Source organism: Capsicum annuum, chromosome 12 (assembly GCF_002878395.1).
Source record: "Capsicum annuum cultivar UCD-10X-F1 chromosome 12, UCD10Xv1.1, whole genome shotgun sequence".
Lineage (NCBI taxonomy): Eukaryota > Viridiplantae > Streptophyta > Magnoliopsida > Solanales > Solanaceae > Capsicum > Capsicum annuum.
In genome coordinates, this window is record NC_061122.1 from 166,393,352 (window position 1) to 166,411,192 (window position 17,841).

General features: G+C 37.3%; 1 protein-coding gene across 1 annotated transcript; it reads left to right on the forward strand.

Moving 5' to 3' along the window:
- Positions 1-3,646: 3,646 nt before the first annotated feature.
- On the forward strand, positions 3,647-4,138 carry LOC107849137. Its single transcript, XM_016693786.1, has one exon. It carries the CDS (start codon positions 3,647-3,649, stop codon positions 4,136-4,138), a length of 492 nt encoding a protein of 163 aa, XP_016549272.1.
- Positions 4,139-17,841: the final 13,703 nt, after the last annotated feature.

Sequence of the window (17,841 nt, forward strand, 5' to 3'; positions counted from 1 at the left end):
AACTTCTATCAAATAGTTGGAGTAGCAAATGAACAAACTCTCAGTAGCATTTAATTAGAGAAAAAATGGTATATTACCGAGTGATACAGTGCAAAATCCTCAGAATAATGGCTCTTACATGGCAGTTACCACTCAGAGTGGTAAAGTACTATCGAGCCCTTTATGGGTAAAGCTATAATTAATGATGTGGTTAAAGAAGGTATGGAAGATGAAAAAAATCATCCAGTAGAGTCTGAAAAGATGGATGGTAATGAGATTTCATCTAACCATCAGTAGGTTGATGAGTTAAAAAAAGAAAAAGGAAAGGAGAAGAAAGCAATGGTTACTTCTCTCCCTAAACCACTGCCTCCCTTCCCTTATTGATTGAAAAAGAAAACCGATGACACAAAGTTTGGCAAATTCATGGCGATACTAAAGTAGCTGACCATAAATGTGCCTTTGGTAGAGACACTAGAGCAGATGCCTGGATATGCTAAGTTTATGAAGGCCCTTGTGACAAAGAAGAGAACAGTGAGCTACGAACCGATGGATAATCTTCACCATTGTTGTGCCATTTTGACAAGATCCTTGGTGCAAAAGAAAGCATACCTGAGAGCATTCACTATCCCTTGTACTATTGGGTCACTTGATTTTGCTAAGGCTTAATGATCTTGGAGAAAGTATTAACTTGATGCCATTTGCTGTTTACAAAAAGTTGGGTTTGGGGGAACTTACACCACAAATATACGACTAGTGATGGCAGATAGGTCAGTGAAGCGACCGGTGGATATATTGTATGATGTGCTAGTAAAGGTGGCCAACTTTATGTTTTTTGCTGATTTTGTTATTCTTGATTGGGAGGTGGACTTCGAGGTACCCATAATCTTGGGTAGACCTTTTCTCTGAACTGGGAGCATGCTTATTGACTTGCGGGAAAATAAGCTAATGTTCAGACTTAATGATGAGGTAGTTCAGTTTGATGTATGCCAATATATGAAGTAGTAGAAATAGATGAGTGTATTCTCTATCATCAATGTTTATTATGAAGATGAGAAAGAGGTGTCAATCGAGGAGAAATTTATTGTGGAAACTCTGGCCGCAGTCTTGATGAACTTTGATAGCGAAGGTATTGAGGAATATAAAGAGACAGTGTGTGCACTAATGGGAATGGGGTCATATTCATATTCTCCCAAGAAGTTGGATTTAGATCTCAAAAATCGCCCAACACCATCGGCTAAGCCATCTATCGAAGAGCTATCGGTATTGGAGTTGAAGGAGTTGCCAGGCCATCTACGGTTTGTGTTTCTAGGTAGCGTAAATACTTTACCCATTATTATTATTGTAGATTTAGGTAGTAAATAGGTTGAGGCACTTATCTCTATGATTCAGAGGTATAAAAGGTCTATAGGTGAGGCTATTATCGATATTATTAGTATTCCTCCAGGTATTTTCACTCACAAGATTCAGCTTGAGGAAGATTGCACACTAACCATTGAGCACCAAATCCACCTTAACCCACCTGTGCAAGAAGTGGTCAATAAGGAAATTATTAAATGTCTTGATTTAGGAGTTGTATACCCTATCTATGATAGTAAGTAAGTAAGCCCTGTCCAATGTGTATCCAAGAAAGGGGGCATGACTGTAGTGGTGAATGAGAAAAATGAGTTGATTCCACTCCAGCCTATGACTGGATGGAGAGTTTGTATGGACTATCTTAATATCAACTCATGGAATTTGAAGGACCACTTCCCAAGCCTTTGGATCAATTGCTTGATCGATTGGTGGGAAGAGGTTGGTATTATTTCCTGGACGGGTATTCAGGCTATAACCAGATTTCTATCGCCCTAGAGGATCAGGAGAAGACGACCTTCACTTGCCCGTATGGTACTTTTTCTTTCGAACGGATGCCCTTTGGTTTGTGTAATGCACCCGCTAACTTCCAACGGTGCATGATGTCTATATTCTCTGACATGGTAGAGGACACATTGGAAGGGTTTATGGTTGATTTTTCAGTGGTAGGTGACTCTTTTGAGCTGTGTCTAGTAAATCTGAGTAGAGCATTGCAAAGATGCGATGAGTTCAACTTAGTTCTGAAGGGAAAAATACTACTTCATTGTGAAGAAAGGTATTATTCTTGGACACCGAATTTCAGCCAAGGGAATTGAAGTCGACCGAGCAAAGGTCGAGGTTATTGAGAAACTACCTCCTCCCATTTCAGTAAAGGGATTTTGTAGTTTTCTTAGTCATGTGGGGTTCTATCGTTGATTTATAATGGACTTCTAGAAAATTGCAAATCTACTTTGCAAGCTTTTGGAGAAGGAGGCCAAGTTTATATTTGATGATGATTGCAAGAAGGCATTTGAATGCCTTAAGGAGAAATTAGTTGCTGCCCCAATCATTGTTGCACTAGATTGGTTGATGCTGTTCGAAATCATGTGTGATGCAAGCAGAGTGGCTCTTGGGGCTGTGCTTGGTCAAAAAAAAGAAAAGTTGTTTCATCTAATTTACTATGCAAGCAAGGAATTAATTGGGCTCAAAAGTATTACACTATTACTAAGAAGGAAGTTCTCGCGGTGTTCTATGCATTTGAGAAGTTTTGTGCTTATTTATTGGGGACCAAGGTGGTGGTGTATACAGACCACGCATCCTTGAGGTATTTAATAGTAAAGAAGGATGCTAATCCAAGGCTAGTCAGATGGGTGCTATTTCTTTGAGAGTTTGACTTTGAAGTCAAAGATCGGAAAGGATGCGAGAATCAAGTTGCAGATCACCTCTCTAGACTTGAGGGAGATCAAGAAGTCAAGGATAAACTTGAAATTGATGATACATTTTTAGATGAGAAAATCCTGGATGTTGTGCTTGAAAGAGTACCTTGGTACGCGGACTTTGCAAATATGTGGTAAGTGAAATTATTCTGAAGAATCTTTTATTTAACCAAAGAAAGAAGTTTCTCCATGATGTTACACACTACTTTTGGAATGAGCCGTATTTATTTTGGTATTGTGCAGATAACATTATCAGGTGGTGTATCCTATAGGTGGACATGCTGAGTATCCTGGAAGCTTGTTATGTTTCCCCAGTTGGGGGTCACCATGTAGGTGACCGTACTACGAGGAAAGTACTACAGAGTAGCTATTATTGGACAACCTTATTCAAAGACGTGTATGAGTTTGTACGGAGATATGACCAACGCCAGAAACAAGGGTGAATCTCAAAGCACCATGAGATGCCAATGACAAAAATGATGGAAGTGGAGTTGTTTGACATTTGGAGTATTGATTTTATGAGGCCCTTTGTGAGTTCTTATGGGTTGAAATACATATTGGTTGTCATTTATTATGTGTGTAAATGGGTTGAGGCTGTTGCTTTGACCGATATTGAAGGAAAAAGAGTGGTTGCAATCCTCAGAAAGAACATCTTCTCTCGCTTTGGGGTACCACGTACCATCATAAGCGATGGTGGATCATATTTTTGCAACCGAGTGTTTTGGGCTGCCTTTGCAAAATACGGTGTTAAGCAACACAAGGTGGAAACTCCGTATCACCCACAGACTAGTGGGCAAGTGGAGATTTCAAATCGGGAGATAAAAGCTATTCTTGCTTAAACGGCGAATGCAAGTAGACTAGATTGGTCTAGGAAACTGGATGATGCCTTGTAGGCATACAAAATGGGTTTCAAGACACCCATTGGTATGTCATCGTACAAATTTGTCTATGGCAAGGTATGTCACTTGCCGCTTGAATTGGAACACAAGGCATTGTGGGCACTCAAGAGCCTAAATTTGAATTGGAATGAGGTAGTAGAGTTGCGACTAGGGCAGCTGAATGAATTGGATGAGTTCCGTCTTGAGGCTTATAAAAGAGCAGACATATACAAAGAAAAGATGAAGAAGTATCATGACTGGAGGATTGAAAAGAGAGACATTCAGAAGGGTGATTGGGCACTCCTCTTCAATTTCAATCTGAAGCTCTTTCTAGGTAAACTTAAGCCAAAGTGGTCTAGCCCATTCAAAGTTAAACAAATCTACTCATCTGGAGTAGTTGAACTTGAAAATAAGGACGGAAGTGTCTTCAATCTTAACGGGAAACAAGTGAAGCTGTATATTGGTCCAATGGACTTAGTAAAGTGCTTATCTACCATCTATCTTGATGAAGTCTAAGCAATCAAGATAATTGAGTCATGCTGCGACAATAAATCAGGCGCTAGTGGAAGGGAACCTACAAAGTGTAGTTGTAAGCGTAGTTAGTATTTAGTTATTGTTTTTGTGCAATTTGATGTGTAGTGTAAGTGTGTTGGAAGAGAAATGCATGAAAATAGTTGCAGAACAAGTTGGGAGATGACCAACGGGAAGCCCAACGGTCCAAAAAGGGTTGATGAACCATCACTGGAGTCATCAAAAGGAAACTAGAAACCCAAGCTACTATAATGAGACCGACGGATGCCTTGACAGACTGTCACATCACTGACAGACCGTCAGGTTGATAGCGCTCAACTTACACGTCAATTTAGTGCAAGGCGGTCATCGTCAATATAATTACCCAACATTGGAGTCGGGGTCGAACCCACGAGGAACAATGTGAGTGGCGATTAAACTAATTTGAAACTATAGCTATAAGTTAACTTCAAACAAATGATTCGAAAGGATAAAATGGGGGGTTTTTAATGGTTGATAAAAGTTTTGACTTGCTTTAGAGCTCAAAACTAAAATTTTAATAGTTCAAATCAGTGATAAAAAGAAACTAGGGTTGCGATCACTATGATTATTAATCCCCATTAAATAATAGCTATAGTGTTAGGTTCTCGTGACTTGTGGGAAACACTAAATTATCAGTTTTGACAGTCTATCTAAGTGTTTGTCAACCTTCTTAGATGTTGAACTCCTTAATTCTCTCAAACTTAGGAAATCATTCAATTCATACTGATTTTATCTCAAGTTGATCAATCTTGTTACAATATTAATCATTAGATGAGAACTTAACCTTCCCAAATCCTCGTTGATAATTCGCTACCTTTAGTTTATTTCTCAGTTTGAGCAAATCAACATAAGGCAGGATCTATTGTTTGCAACCAATAAACAACAATCATAACAAAGGAATTATCAAGATGTCCCCGTAATCACTCAAACCCTAACCAACTATTAAATCCTTAGAGGAATAATCATAGATCCCACAACCCTAGTTGTGGGTTTTAGTGCCACATGAAAAAAGAAAAAGATAGAAATAATTATATTCTTCATTTAAAGTAATTAAACTTATAAAAGATGAAAGCTGAAGTTGATTCTCTTCCAAATTTAAGTGAAAATTCCCACAACCAAATCAAAGAGTTGAAAAAATTGAATTCCAAGTTAAGAGAGCCAAAAACAAAAGTAAACTCCCTTAGAATAAGTTCCAGATGTTCCGCCCCTTCTTTTCTATGATTAGGAAACCCAAACATATGCTTTAAATACTTCATCCTAATTATGGAAACAAAATCACAGATCACAGTATTTTATCGAACAGACGATGACGTGTGTCACGGCTTATCAGGAGTCTGATGCCTTATCAAGAATATTGTCAGCTCCTCTTCACATTTGAACAAGTTCTATCTTTAGTTGTTGATGAAGCCTGATGACTTATCAGATATGTGATGACTTATCAAAATTGTCGCCGCTTCTTCACTTCAAGTTCTCAAGCACTGCCTAAGCCTGACGGCTTATCAGACATGTGAGAACTTATCAGAATTTTTGTTGCTTCTTTACTTCAAGTTATCAAGAACTTCCTAAGCCTAACGACGAACCTGATGGCCTATCACACATCTGACGGCTTATCACAGGTCGTCGTCACTTCTTACCACTAAATCCTATTCTCTGTCTAAGGCTGATGGCAACTCTGATAGCATATCACAAGGCTGATGACTTATCAGATAAGTCGTCAGCTATACTTCCCTGTCTACTTGCTCAGAAATCAACTCTTTTACTTCTATTATTACTGGTTCTCTTGCATCTTGACTTTTACTGCAATATCAAAGATAAAACAATATAAAATGACAAAAGTTACTTAAGACTTTGCAATTATGCTCAGTTAAATGCCTTAAATGTGTTAGCATCTACTCACACATCAACGCCCTCAACTTAAAACAATTGCTTGTCCTCAAGCAACTAAAACATAACTAAGAGGATACAAAGCACATTTGGCAGTCAACCATCCATATTATCTTAAAATATCTTCTCCATCTCCAAGGTCAATTAATTTAAAAAAAACTCAGCAAATTATTGAAGAACAGTAATGCGACACACAGGAATCAAGATATGTCATCAATTCAGCAGCAACAACTATGCATGTACCAAAATTACACTATCCAAACAAGTTAGCAACAACAATGTAACCAGTGTGCCCTCACTACAAAGAAGTCCCACTTCACTTATATCAGACATCACATATGTAACCATGGGGGCAATCAAAAGATGCTCACTCTCAGAATGTAGTTCCAATCAATGTATGCCAAATACCATAGGCCTGCCCTTATTTTCATTACCAAGATTTTCATACAGGTCAGTTAGGATCACTATAGGTCTTCTCTTTGGCCTGTAATGTAGGCTAGGGGCTGGTATGATACTCGATGATATTTAAAGTTACTAAGCCTCCTTGACACTACACTAGCTTCTGGGGTCTCACTTATTAACCTTTTTCTATTCTTCTCTTTTTTTGATCACCTATATTTAGGATGGGTACGGTCTTTTATATAATAATTTTTTTTTGACAATTTTTTTTTTCTTGTTCTTTTCCACCGCACTCAACTTTTTATTCTTTTCTTTTATTCTACCTTTCTCCAGACTCATTTTAAATCACGCACCCCTATGATAACCACCCTTAAATTAGGCCATTTGCCTAAGTCAAGGTGCACAGTGTCCAAGGAGGACCAGGGCCAAAATAGGTTCATTATGATATAAATGAGACGGTGATAGGTATAATAAAAAGAATAGTCATTCAGGCTCAAAATCAGGATCAAGGGATATTATTCACACATGAAAGGTAATTTAGGCTAAAAGTGGACTAATATCAACAGTGGCCTATGATCCTTTCCTAACCGCTATCCTACAACCAAGGCAAGACCAACCGGGCAAGTTCTAGATTTAACGCACAATAGGAACTAGGTAGTATCTCACACACACATGGCGCAAAGGTACATCACAAGATACTACCCATTCAGTTCATGCAATTGTTTAGCAATGGTTATCATGTCACTAGTACTAATGCCATAACAAGATTCACAGTGGTCACACATAAATACATCTCACACAGTTATAAAATAGACCTTTGGAGAGGTGTTCAAAAATCAACAAAAATATGTTAACTGCCTAAGGTACTTATATTTCTCCTAGTCAAGTACAATATTTTACAATAAATCAAAATATGCCTAAATATGCCGGCTCTACTAGGAACAAGACTCCGGGGAAAAGAGGCACGACAATAAAACCCCAAGAGGACATAACACCCATAAGTAGCCCCACCCTCAACTTAAAATCATACAATGTGCCCAATGCTTCAAACCAAAACAAGAGAGTTAGAAACATACCTGTGGCGCCATAGGTACGAAGATCTGATGTCAATCACATAATATGGATACAAATAACAAAATACCTTGGGTTGCCATCCAAGCAGCGCCTGATTTAATATCTCAGCATGAATAGGTTATCTTGATTACTCAGAATTCATCAAGATACCTTAAAAGTGCTTCATCCTTTATCCCTCTACTTAGGCGATTTGAATCTTCGGCCCATCTTTTGATCTTTACATCTTTTAGGTGCGTTGGGAAAATGTGAGAGCATGATAAGGAAAGTTCTATGACGCCACTTCGAAGACTTGAATCGCTTGCCCAATTTTGCACCGAACTTTTGTGTGGGATTATTTGGAAATGATGAGAATCTTAAAAATCCACTAAATGGACATAGATCTTTAAGCTTCTTGGCCTTCAAGATTGGGGTTGTATTATACCCTTTCGGCATGACAAACTCCAAAATGTAGGAATTTTTCTCCTCATTTCCAAAATTCATCATTTGCTTGGGTGATTTCACTTTCATCATATCCACCAAGCATAATGTTGAAAAGTGATTCGAGTGAGGTATTATTCCTAATTTTGGAGTTGCATCCTTCTTGACCTCTTCAACTCGAATTGGGCTAGAGTCTTTATAAGAGATTGGCTTGATTTCTTCTTTTGCCTCTAGCACTATTTCCTTAATCTTGGTAATATCTCTCATGGTTGGTTCAGTTGGTTGGAAAATCAATGAGGGTTGCTAATCATTAGGCTCAACATCAATATAGGGTTCTTGCTCATCATCTTCACACGCTTTTATTATTTTAAATGATTCCACAGACAAGATATCATCTAAACATAATATAGAAGAATACTTTGAATGATTGAACTCTATATCTATCTCCTCATGAATGATTGGCTTCATGTCTTGATGCATATCACATATGATATTATGTGTTTCTTTCTGGAGATCCAATATTCGTTGAAACATAGCTTTAATTCGTTCTTCCCTTTCTTGACCATAAGAACTATCAAACTCATAAGAAGAACTAGAATTTGGGTTAGCATAGTAGGGGGAGGTGGCATTTGGGCAATCACTCCAATGTCCATCTTGACCACCACATAAATAACAATTATACTCCCGATAGGATGGAGATGGTGCATATCTCTCTCTTCGGGGAGCATATCTACAATCTTGCCAAAAGTAAGGTCCATCATAATATGGACATGGATTATTGAGATAAGATTTCCAACCACCAAGATCATGTTCATTCCATGATGACATAGTAATAAGTAAACTAAAATAAAAATCTACCTAACATAAGAAATAAAAGAAAGTTAAAAACAAATATTTACATGTTTGAATTCAAGCAAGTAGGCTAAAATTCCAAACCAACTCAATACGTCAAATTGTTCCCTATTAATGGCACCATTTTTGATAACGCTCAACTTACACATCAATTTAGTGCAAGGCGGTCATCGTCAATAGTATTACCCAACTTTGGAGTCGGGGTCAAATCCACGAGGAACAATGTGAGTGGCGATTAAACTAATTTGAAACTATAGTTACAAGTTAACTTCAAACAAGTGATACGAAAAGATACAATGGGGGTTTTTAGTGGTTGATAAAAGTTTCGACTTGCTTTAGAGCTCAAAACTAAAATTTTAATAGTTCAAATCAGTGATAAAGAGAAAGTAGGGTTGTGATTACTATGATTATTAATCCCCATTAAATAATAGATGTAGTGTTAGGTTCTCGTGACTTGTGGGAAACACCAAATTATCAGTTTCGACAACCCATGTAAGTGTTTCTCAACCTACTTAGATGTTGAACTCCCTAATTCTCTCAAACTTAGGAAATCATTCTATTTATACTAATTTTATCTCAAGTTGATCAATCTTTTTACAACATTAATCATTAGATGAGAACTTAACCTTCCCAAATCCTCATTGATAATTCGCTACCTTTAGTTTATTTCTCAGTTCAAGCAAATCAACATAAGGAGGGATCTATTGTTTGCAACCAATAAATAACTATCATAACAAATGAATTATCAAGATGTCCCCACAATCACTCAAACCCTAACCAATGATTAAATTCATGGAGGAATAATCATAGATCCCACAACCCTAGTTGTGGGTTTTAGTGTCACATGAAAAAAAAGAGATAGCAACAATTATATTCATCATTCAAAGTAATTAAAATTACAAAAGATGAAATATGAAGTTGATTCTTTTCCAAGTTCAAGTGAAAATTCCCACAAACAAATCAAAGAGTTGAAAAAATTGAATTCTAAGTTAAGAGAGCCAAAAAGAAAAGTAAACTCCTTTGGAATAAGTTACAGATGTTACGCCCCTTCTTTTCTATGATTAGAAAACCCTAACATATACTTTTAAATACTTCATCCTAATTATGAAAATAAAATCATAGATCACAGTATTTTCTCAGACAGACGATGACGTGTGTGATGGCTTATCAGGAGTTTGATGCCTTATCAAGAATGTCGTCAGCTCCTCTTCACATTTGAACAAGTTCCCTCTTCAGCTGATGATGAAGCCTAATGGCTTTTTAGACATGTGACAACTTATCAGAATTTTTGTCGCTTTTTTACTTTAAGTTCTCAAACACTGATTATGCCTGACGGCTTATTAGACATGTGATGACTTATCAGAATTGTCATTGCTTCTTCACTTCAAGTTCTCAAGAACATCCTAAGTCTGACGATAAGCCTGATGGCTTATAACATATCTGACAGCTTATCATAGGTCATCATCACTTCTTCCCACTTCTTCCCATTCTTTGTCTAAGGATGATGGCAAATCTGATAGCTTATCACAAGGATGACGATTTATCAGATTAGTCGTCAGCTATACTTCCCTCTCTACTTACTCAAAAATTAACTCTTTTACTTGTATTATTGATGGTTCTCTTGCATCTTGACTTTTACTGTAATATCATAGAGAAAACAATCAAAAATGACAAAATTTGCTTAAGACTTTGTAATTATTCTCAGTTAAAAGCCTCAAATGTGTTAGCATCTGATCACACATCACAGGTCGACCCTCGTACCAAGGCAGACTGATATAGTTCTGGTAAGACATGACTTGACGGATCGTCGGGTCGACCGTCAACTTAACCCTAAATTCTGATGGATCAGGTCAGTTAAATTCAATACTAAATAAGTTTTCCTTATCCGACCCAAACAATTTTAAATTGATAAAGAGAGATGGTTGAGTACGTTAGTAACTCTTCAAATGCTAAGCCTATTTAAATTTCCTTGTATTCAAAGTACCTGAAGGCATTCTTATCCCTTTAGGACTTTCTCTCTCCCCTTTCTCTCCTAGTTAAACAACTCTATCCTTCTCTTCCTTACATTAGAAATCAAGTTAGCAATTATTGATAAAATCTTTAAGTTTTTTTTTTTATTCTAAATTTGCAAGTCAGAGTAGTGAAGTTTACTGCAGAATTAAGGTATGATCACAACCTTACTCTTATTTTTTAATTGGTAAACATAGGTCATGTAAGTTGTTAATTGTTGAAAGAATTTCATCTTGTTTTTGCTTTGTTATGACTCTGATTCTATGACAAACGCTGGTGTACACTGTTCTGGGTGAAGTCTAAGTAAACCATGGATCAAAATTGGCAAAATTTATGCTTAAATAATAAAGCAATGCCATAATTGTGCATATAATAACTTTAAGTACACCAATTGTTTGACAAAATGCCAAAGTGAAGTCTGACGTTGAGTAGTGAGGCTGACGGTCAACTTGACGGATCGTCAGGTTGATCATTGTAATGTTATTGAGTTTGATGCTTACTGGTTCAGCAGTGATGGATGACTTAATGGACTGTCAGACTCCTGACGAACCATTGGGTCGACCATCGCAAGGTCACTTGATAAAAGGCTCACTAGATTTAGGCTTGACGGTGAGGCCGATAGATCGTCGTAGTCTCAACGAATCTCCAGACATTTCATCAAGTTAAATTTTTACTATTTTTGTTTAGTTTTGAATTGTAAGCTGATTCTTTGTTTCTTTTTCAGGTGATATGGCACGAAAACTTCCCCTAACTAGAGTCAATGGTAGAACACAATGGGGAAGAGGCGAGCAAAAAAGGAGTAAGGAGGTGCCTACCTTCAACACTCAGCAATGAGATAGGGTAACCTGGACACCCTCTTAGTTTGAGGAGGAGGGTGAAAACAACAACAATAGTACAAGTTCTAGTCTCAACAAGGAAAGGGTTTAAGCTTCTAACCCTGACCATGTCAAGGCATCAGAATAGGTGGATCCAAACATCATAAGGTGCAAGGATCCACAAGTGCGAGAGGCAGTTCGATGGCAAATAAAGGAAGCATGGGAACATTTCCTGGATGGGCTGGAACTAATAGCAAGTAGACCAATAAGGAGGCCCATCCACAGAGAGTATCAGATTATCACTACCGAACTGTATGAGTACCCAAAACTGGAGCAGAGATTCAATGAATATGAGTTATCTTAGATGAGCAGGCCGCCCGAGATATACCAACCAAATCTTGTTTGTGAGTTCTTTGACAACTATTTGGCATTGCTAGAGAAAGATTGCCCCAAGGGTGCGAAGATTATTGACATGGAAAATAGAGATGTGGTTCCAGTGCATGGAGTAAACATAGATATTTTAGAGCACACGTTGAACAAATTTTTATTTGGTCCTGAGTATGAGTACCTGGTGTGATCCCAGATTTAGAGCACCGAATGTTTACAGCAAACCAACAAAGACACTGGCTGGACCGAATATTAATAGATGATAGAAATCCAGCGTGGCTGCATAACCCTCGTGAGTGGATATCTAAGCCGTCCTTAAGTTTTAGGGTAAAATTCTGGTGGGCAATTGTACGGTTGAGATTGATAACAATAGGCGGAGATACTAACTTAGAGATTCAGAGAGCGGTAATGGTTGCTGACTTGATTGAGGGGCTGAAGGTAGACTTCATCCACACTATCACTAACAAGTTGTTTGCCCACACAGAAAAGAGTCCAGTGCTCTACTATTTCCATGCCTTATCTCAGAGTTGTGCAAACGGGAAAATATTTTTGATCACTGAAGTTGATAATGCAGTTTGTGCGAGTCACAGATAGGATATTGAGAAAAGAAAAGATGACTCAAAGTAGGAAATGTGAGTCAACAATCCTCCAACCTATCAGACATAGTCAGCTCCAGCACCCAGGACTTCAGATGTCCCCTCAAGTATGCCGTTGCCTATCACTACATATGTACCACTGAATTTTGTGAAACCTACCACTTCTATCGGTTCAACCTCTATGATGTAAATAGGTGGGACTGTAGATTCTACATCTATCCCACCATAATATTTTGAGTACAGGATGACACAAAAGAATTTTTCCAAGTCTGTTAAAGCACAAAAGAGCTTTAAGAAGTAGCTAAACACATAGGCTACACAATTCAAGCCATTTGTTTAAGTGTATTTTACCTGAGGAAATCCATCCTTTTCAAAATATTCAGACCAGGATGGACCATATGGAGGAGCATATAAAAAAGAGTCTAGATGTGATGGCTATTCCAGATTTTGCTCATTTTATGGCAGAATTCAGGAAACCACAGACGGACATAGCAAAGTTGAAAAGAAAGCCACAACAACCTACTTTTGACCCTGCTCTAATTACCAGTGATGAGGATGAGGGCATTATAGAATTGATGGGTATGCCACTCAAAGACAAGGGTAAGCAGGTGGATGAAAGTGCTGACCAAAAAGCTACAAAAAGAAAAAAGTGAGAAGCAATGACTCTAGAAGAAAGGTTTGAGAGAGACACACGGAAAGCTACAAAGAGGTCAAAGAAAGATGAAGAGTTAAGGAAGAAAAAAGCTGAGGATGAAGCCGCATGAGTGTCGACTAGTTCTGCCCCACCTAGGGGGCCAATTCCAGACCCGATTCCTATTGATATACCTCCGAGCCAGGAGGACGCTGATTTGAGTACCCCTACCACCATAGGGGTCAATGTTGCCGTTGGTGAGGCCAAAGAAGCCTCACCATATTTGACTAATGCCTCATCAGATTGAGAGGCTCTATAAGTATTTGCTTCTTTGTACTTTATTTTAATGCATTAAGGATACAATATTCATCTTTAGTGGGGGCAACTAGACTTGTACCACGGGGGATTTTATTGCCTGTGTTCTATTTCTCCTGTGTGCTATCTAGTAGAACCGACATGTCTAGGTTGTATTTTCTTTTCATTATGTGTTGTGATGTAAATATCCATTCAATAATTATATATATGTCTATTCTTTTGGCACCCTCTATGTATGTGTGAATGAAAAATGAATGTGGCAAAGTACCTTGAACATGATTGTATGGCTATTCTTTCTTGTCAATCGGTATATGTTGAGCAACCATTTGTGATACTGTGATTAGAATTTGGATGGAAAAATAAAGTAAGCATAACCATGTGATGTAAATCCCAAGTGTTGGAATAATAAGTGTTGACTCATTGCCTATGTGTGTAAGTGTTTGTTATAGTTCTTACACAGTGTTTACATCCAGAAATTGCCTGGTTCATTGATACTGCTTTGTGATTTATTCAATAAGATAGGATAGCAGGCTCCCTTCTATTATTAGTCCACTTCGCTATAAAAAATAACCCACCAAAAAGATTTTTCCCGTTTTTGAACCCTTTGAGATTATGTTAGTATTTATTCATTCCCAATAACCCCAATTCACTCTCTTTAGATTGTTAGCACCTAAATTTAGCCCTGGTTCAATTTTGAACATTGTGCATATTAACACGGGAAAAATACCTAAGTTGATAGTGGCTATTATCGGGAAGTTAACAATTTTGAGGTAGGTGGTTTGGAGTTAAAATAAAATATCACATTCGGCCCTGATCTACTTAGATATTGTGCACCTTAACTGACTACATTAGCATAAGTTGAGGGTGGCTGATGTAGACTCTTAAAAAACTAGGTTTATGGTGAAATAATGGATGAAGAGTATGGATTGTAAGTGAGTTAGAAAAATAGTAGTCTTGGTGAAGTAACAAATAAGGGAAAAGAGAGTGAAGTTTGAATGTAAAGTCATTTTTCCCAAAATTAGTCCTCACCTAGCACCAAAACCTCATTACAAGCCTTTGAAAGATCTCATTAGATGATAAGAGAAGCTTATGGGTGTGTATGCTATGTTTGCAACTTCCTTTATGTGAGAGAGAGTCTTAGTTTCATCTACGAATTAAATGAATAATGTGAGGTGGACTTCTTTGACTGTGAGGGCAATTTGAGTCATACTTAGTTTGCTAATTTTTGTGGAATACTGTGTCTATAGTTGTGTATGTGCTTAATTATAAATAATGCTAAGTATAGATCCTGATGTGTTGATACCACATGAGTGAGATGATAGTTGAATGGTTGCAAGGAGTCTAGTTCAATGGTTAAATTCCCATCATTATGTTGTTCATGTATGCAATTTGTTGTTGAGTTGCTTGAGGACAAGCAATTGTCTTAAGTTGAGGGTGTTGATGTTACAAATTTTGATGGAACATTTTATATCTTTTGCGAGGGCTAATTGTGCGTTTTCAAGCAATTATTATTGTATTTGATGTTGGATTTTAGTGTTTTTAGGTCAAGGACTTATCTAGAGAAATAACTTGGAAAAGCCAGCGAAAAAGGGCATTGGCAGTCAAACTGACGGATCGTCAACCATGTGATGGACCATCAGGGTGTCCATCAGTTATAAGTAGAAACCTCAGAGTTATAGATCCTTGCGATGGTCCAGGTGACTGACCGCCAGTCTCTTGATGGGCCGTATCAACTTGGCTGTCAGATCAGAAATAGAATGCATCATATTGAGGAATGAAGCAAAGGTTCAGGTGATGGATTGTCAGTCCTTTGACGGGCCATCAGCCTGGCGACGAAGCTAAAATATAACACAACATCACTAGACGTAATACGACGAACCTAACAATGAACCGTTACGGACTTGACGGTCCGTCAACTCTTCTGTCAACCTTGAAGTGGCAATCTGAGTTTTTACTTTTAAAACTTTAGTCCCTGGAAGTATATAAATACCCATTTTAGGTTTAATTTAGGTATTTTTTTTTATCATATTGCCATCTTTTGAAACTCATTATAATGTAGTATTCTCTGAGATTGAAGCTACTATTGTGGATCTAGCTATTTTATACATATTTCACTGAAGATTCAAGGATAATTATTGGAACTTTTGTATGTAATTCTCTGAATTTATTTATGAATAACACAATGACTATTTCTTCTTCTCTTGAGATGTGTGGCTAAGCTCCCATAACTAGGGTTCTGGGATCCTTGATGTGAATAAATAATTGGGGTTGTGAAAACACTTAATTTCCATACTTGATTGAGATTGTATAAACCCTTCTTCATATTAATGACCTTTCTTGGTCGCAAACTCGAAGGGTGAGCCTAAGAACATTACTTGTTTGAGTAGAAAAGTGCATGTTGGGAAAATAAGAGGTTTACATGGAATCGAAAGGCTTTAACCTTTGGGTTATGGGTTGATGCCTTAATAGGATTAACCCACATGAGAGATTAGTTGAATAATCCAATGTATTCTTTAAGTTTGAAAGAATTGAAGGGTAAACTACCTATTTAGGTTGAGAAACAAATGGGTAAAATTTAGAATTCAATAACTTTTACAATTGAAGTTATAATTTGGAAACTTAAGATAAATCACAACCTCGACTGCTTGAACATCTTGGTGAACATAACTCTAGTTTGTTTACTCTCACTGAATTAACACTTGCAATAAATCTCACTAGTTGGAACACAGCTTGTTAAAAACATCTAAATATTATTGACAAGCCAAAACCCCCTTCATTCTGAAACCTTTGATCAACAGTCTGTAAACAACCATAACTCTTAGTTTGCACAGTATTCCCTGTGGGATTCGACCCCAACCTAGTTGGATTCTATTTTTGATAGCGACCTCTTACACTTTTTAACGAGAGTTGTAATTTAGGCGTAGCAACATGCCGCGATGTTAAATCAAGAACTGCATGGAAGGCAACCTATGGGCTTGTTGGTGAAGTCTGAGTAACCAACACAACCACGTTGTGCCACAACGTTAAATCAAACATTGGTGGGAGGCAACCAATTTTTTAGTGTTCACTTTGTTGTTTTGTTTTTGTAGGTTTATAGCTTTTGGTTTGACTTGGAATACGATAAGGTTTCTATATTTATAATCTTCTAGGTAAGGGGACTGTGTGACTAATCCACAAGGTCACAAGCCCCCTCGGGAAAGGTAAAGTTCTACAATAACTAAAAATAAGAAATTTTGAGGTATTAATGGGAAATTCTGGACTTTGACAGATAATCCTACTTACTGAGTTGTAAATACTAGTTACAGACCCATAAGTAGTAGGGTAAGTATCCAAATGCAAAGTCTAGAGAGAAGGAAAATGGGCCAAAGATTTTGGCTCACATATAGTTAGCACATATAGATCGTATGTACTGCATACGACCAGTATGTGGCAAATGTAAGTGGTCAGTTTGTGGGCCCAAATTTTGTTTAAGATTTTGGTCCTACCCATGCTTATATAAACCTAAAACTGGCACCTCTTTGATATTTAAGCTATGTTTGACTCATTTTAACTCACTAAATCCTCAAAAATTGGTTCTTTCTCTTAAAATCTCAATTTCCCTCTCAAAGTGTAAACTTGTCCCACACTTAGAAAAAGGTTAAATTGGAAGTTATTTGTGGTACCAACTTATCCAAAAGTGCTATACACTTGTTCCAACTTCGAGTTTAATTCACTTCTTTGTAGTACACTTTCGGTTTTGCATCTAAAATGTAATGATAGTGGTTCTTACTAGTAGTACTATATCTTAAAGTTGAAGAGAAGTAATTGGTGTGTTTATTTTCATACAATATAAATTGTTACTATAAAAGTTGTTAGTTAGGAGCCTTGAACTGTACAAAAATCTTAATGTAGGGCATGGTTCTTGGATTAAACCCTAAAATTATGCCCATACCAAAAGTTGTACGTGAAAAAGTAAGGGAATACTAAGAGTTTGGCATGATATTTGGTAGTGATAAACATAAATTCTTATGTATGCATGCACATTGGACTCGTTAGGACTGAATTCAAGTATAGGGATGTGAAAATTGAAGGAAAATTCAAAGTTGTCAAATTTTGATTCTTTCTTTGAATTTTGTAATCCCTCACTATCTATTAGAAACAACACTTGGTTTTTCAGGAACATATGGTTCCCAAAGTTGCAATGAAGAAGGTTGCTTAATCTAGTAGACGGGACGAGTGCCCCGATCTTAGTGGATCAGTGGAGAAGTATCCTATTATACAACTTAAAGAAGCTGTAGCTAGGGAGAT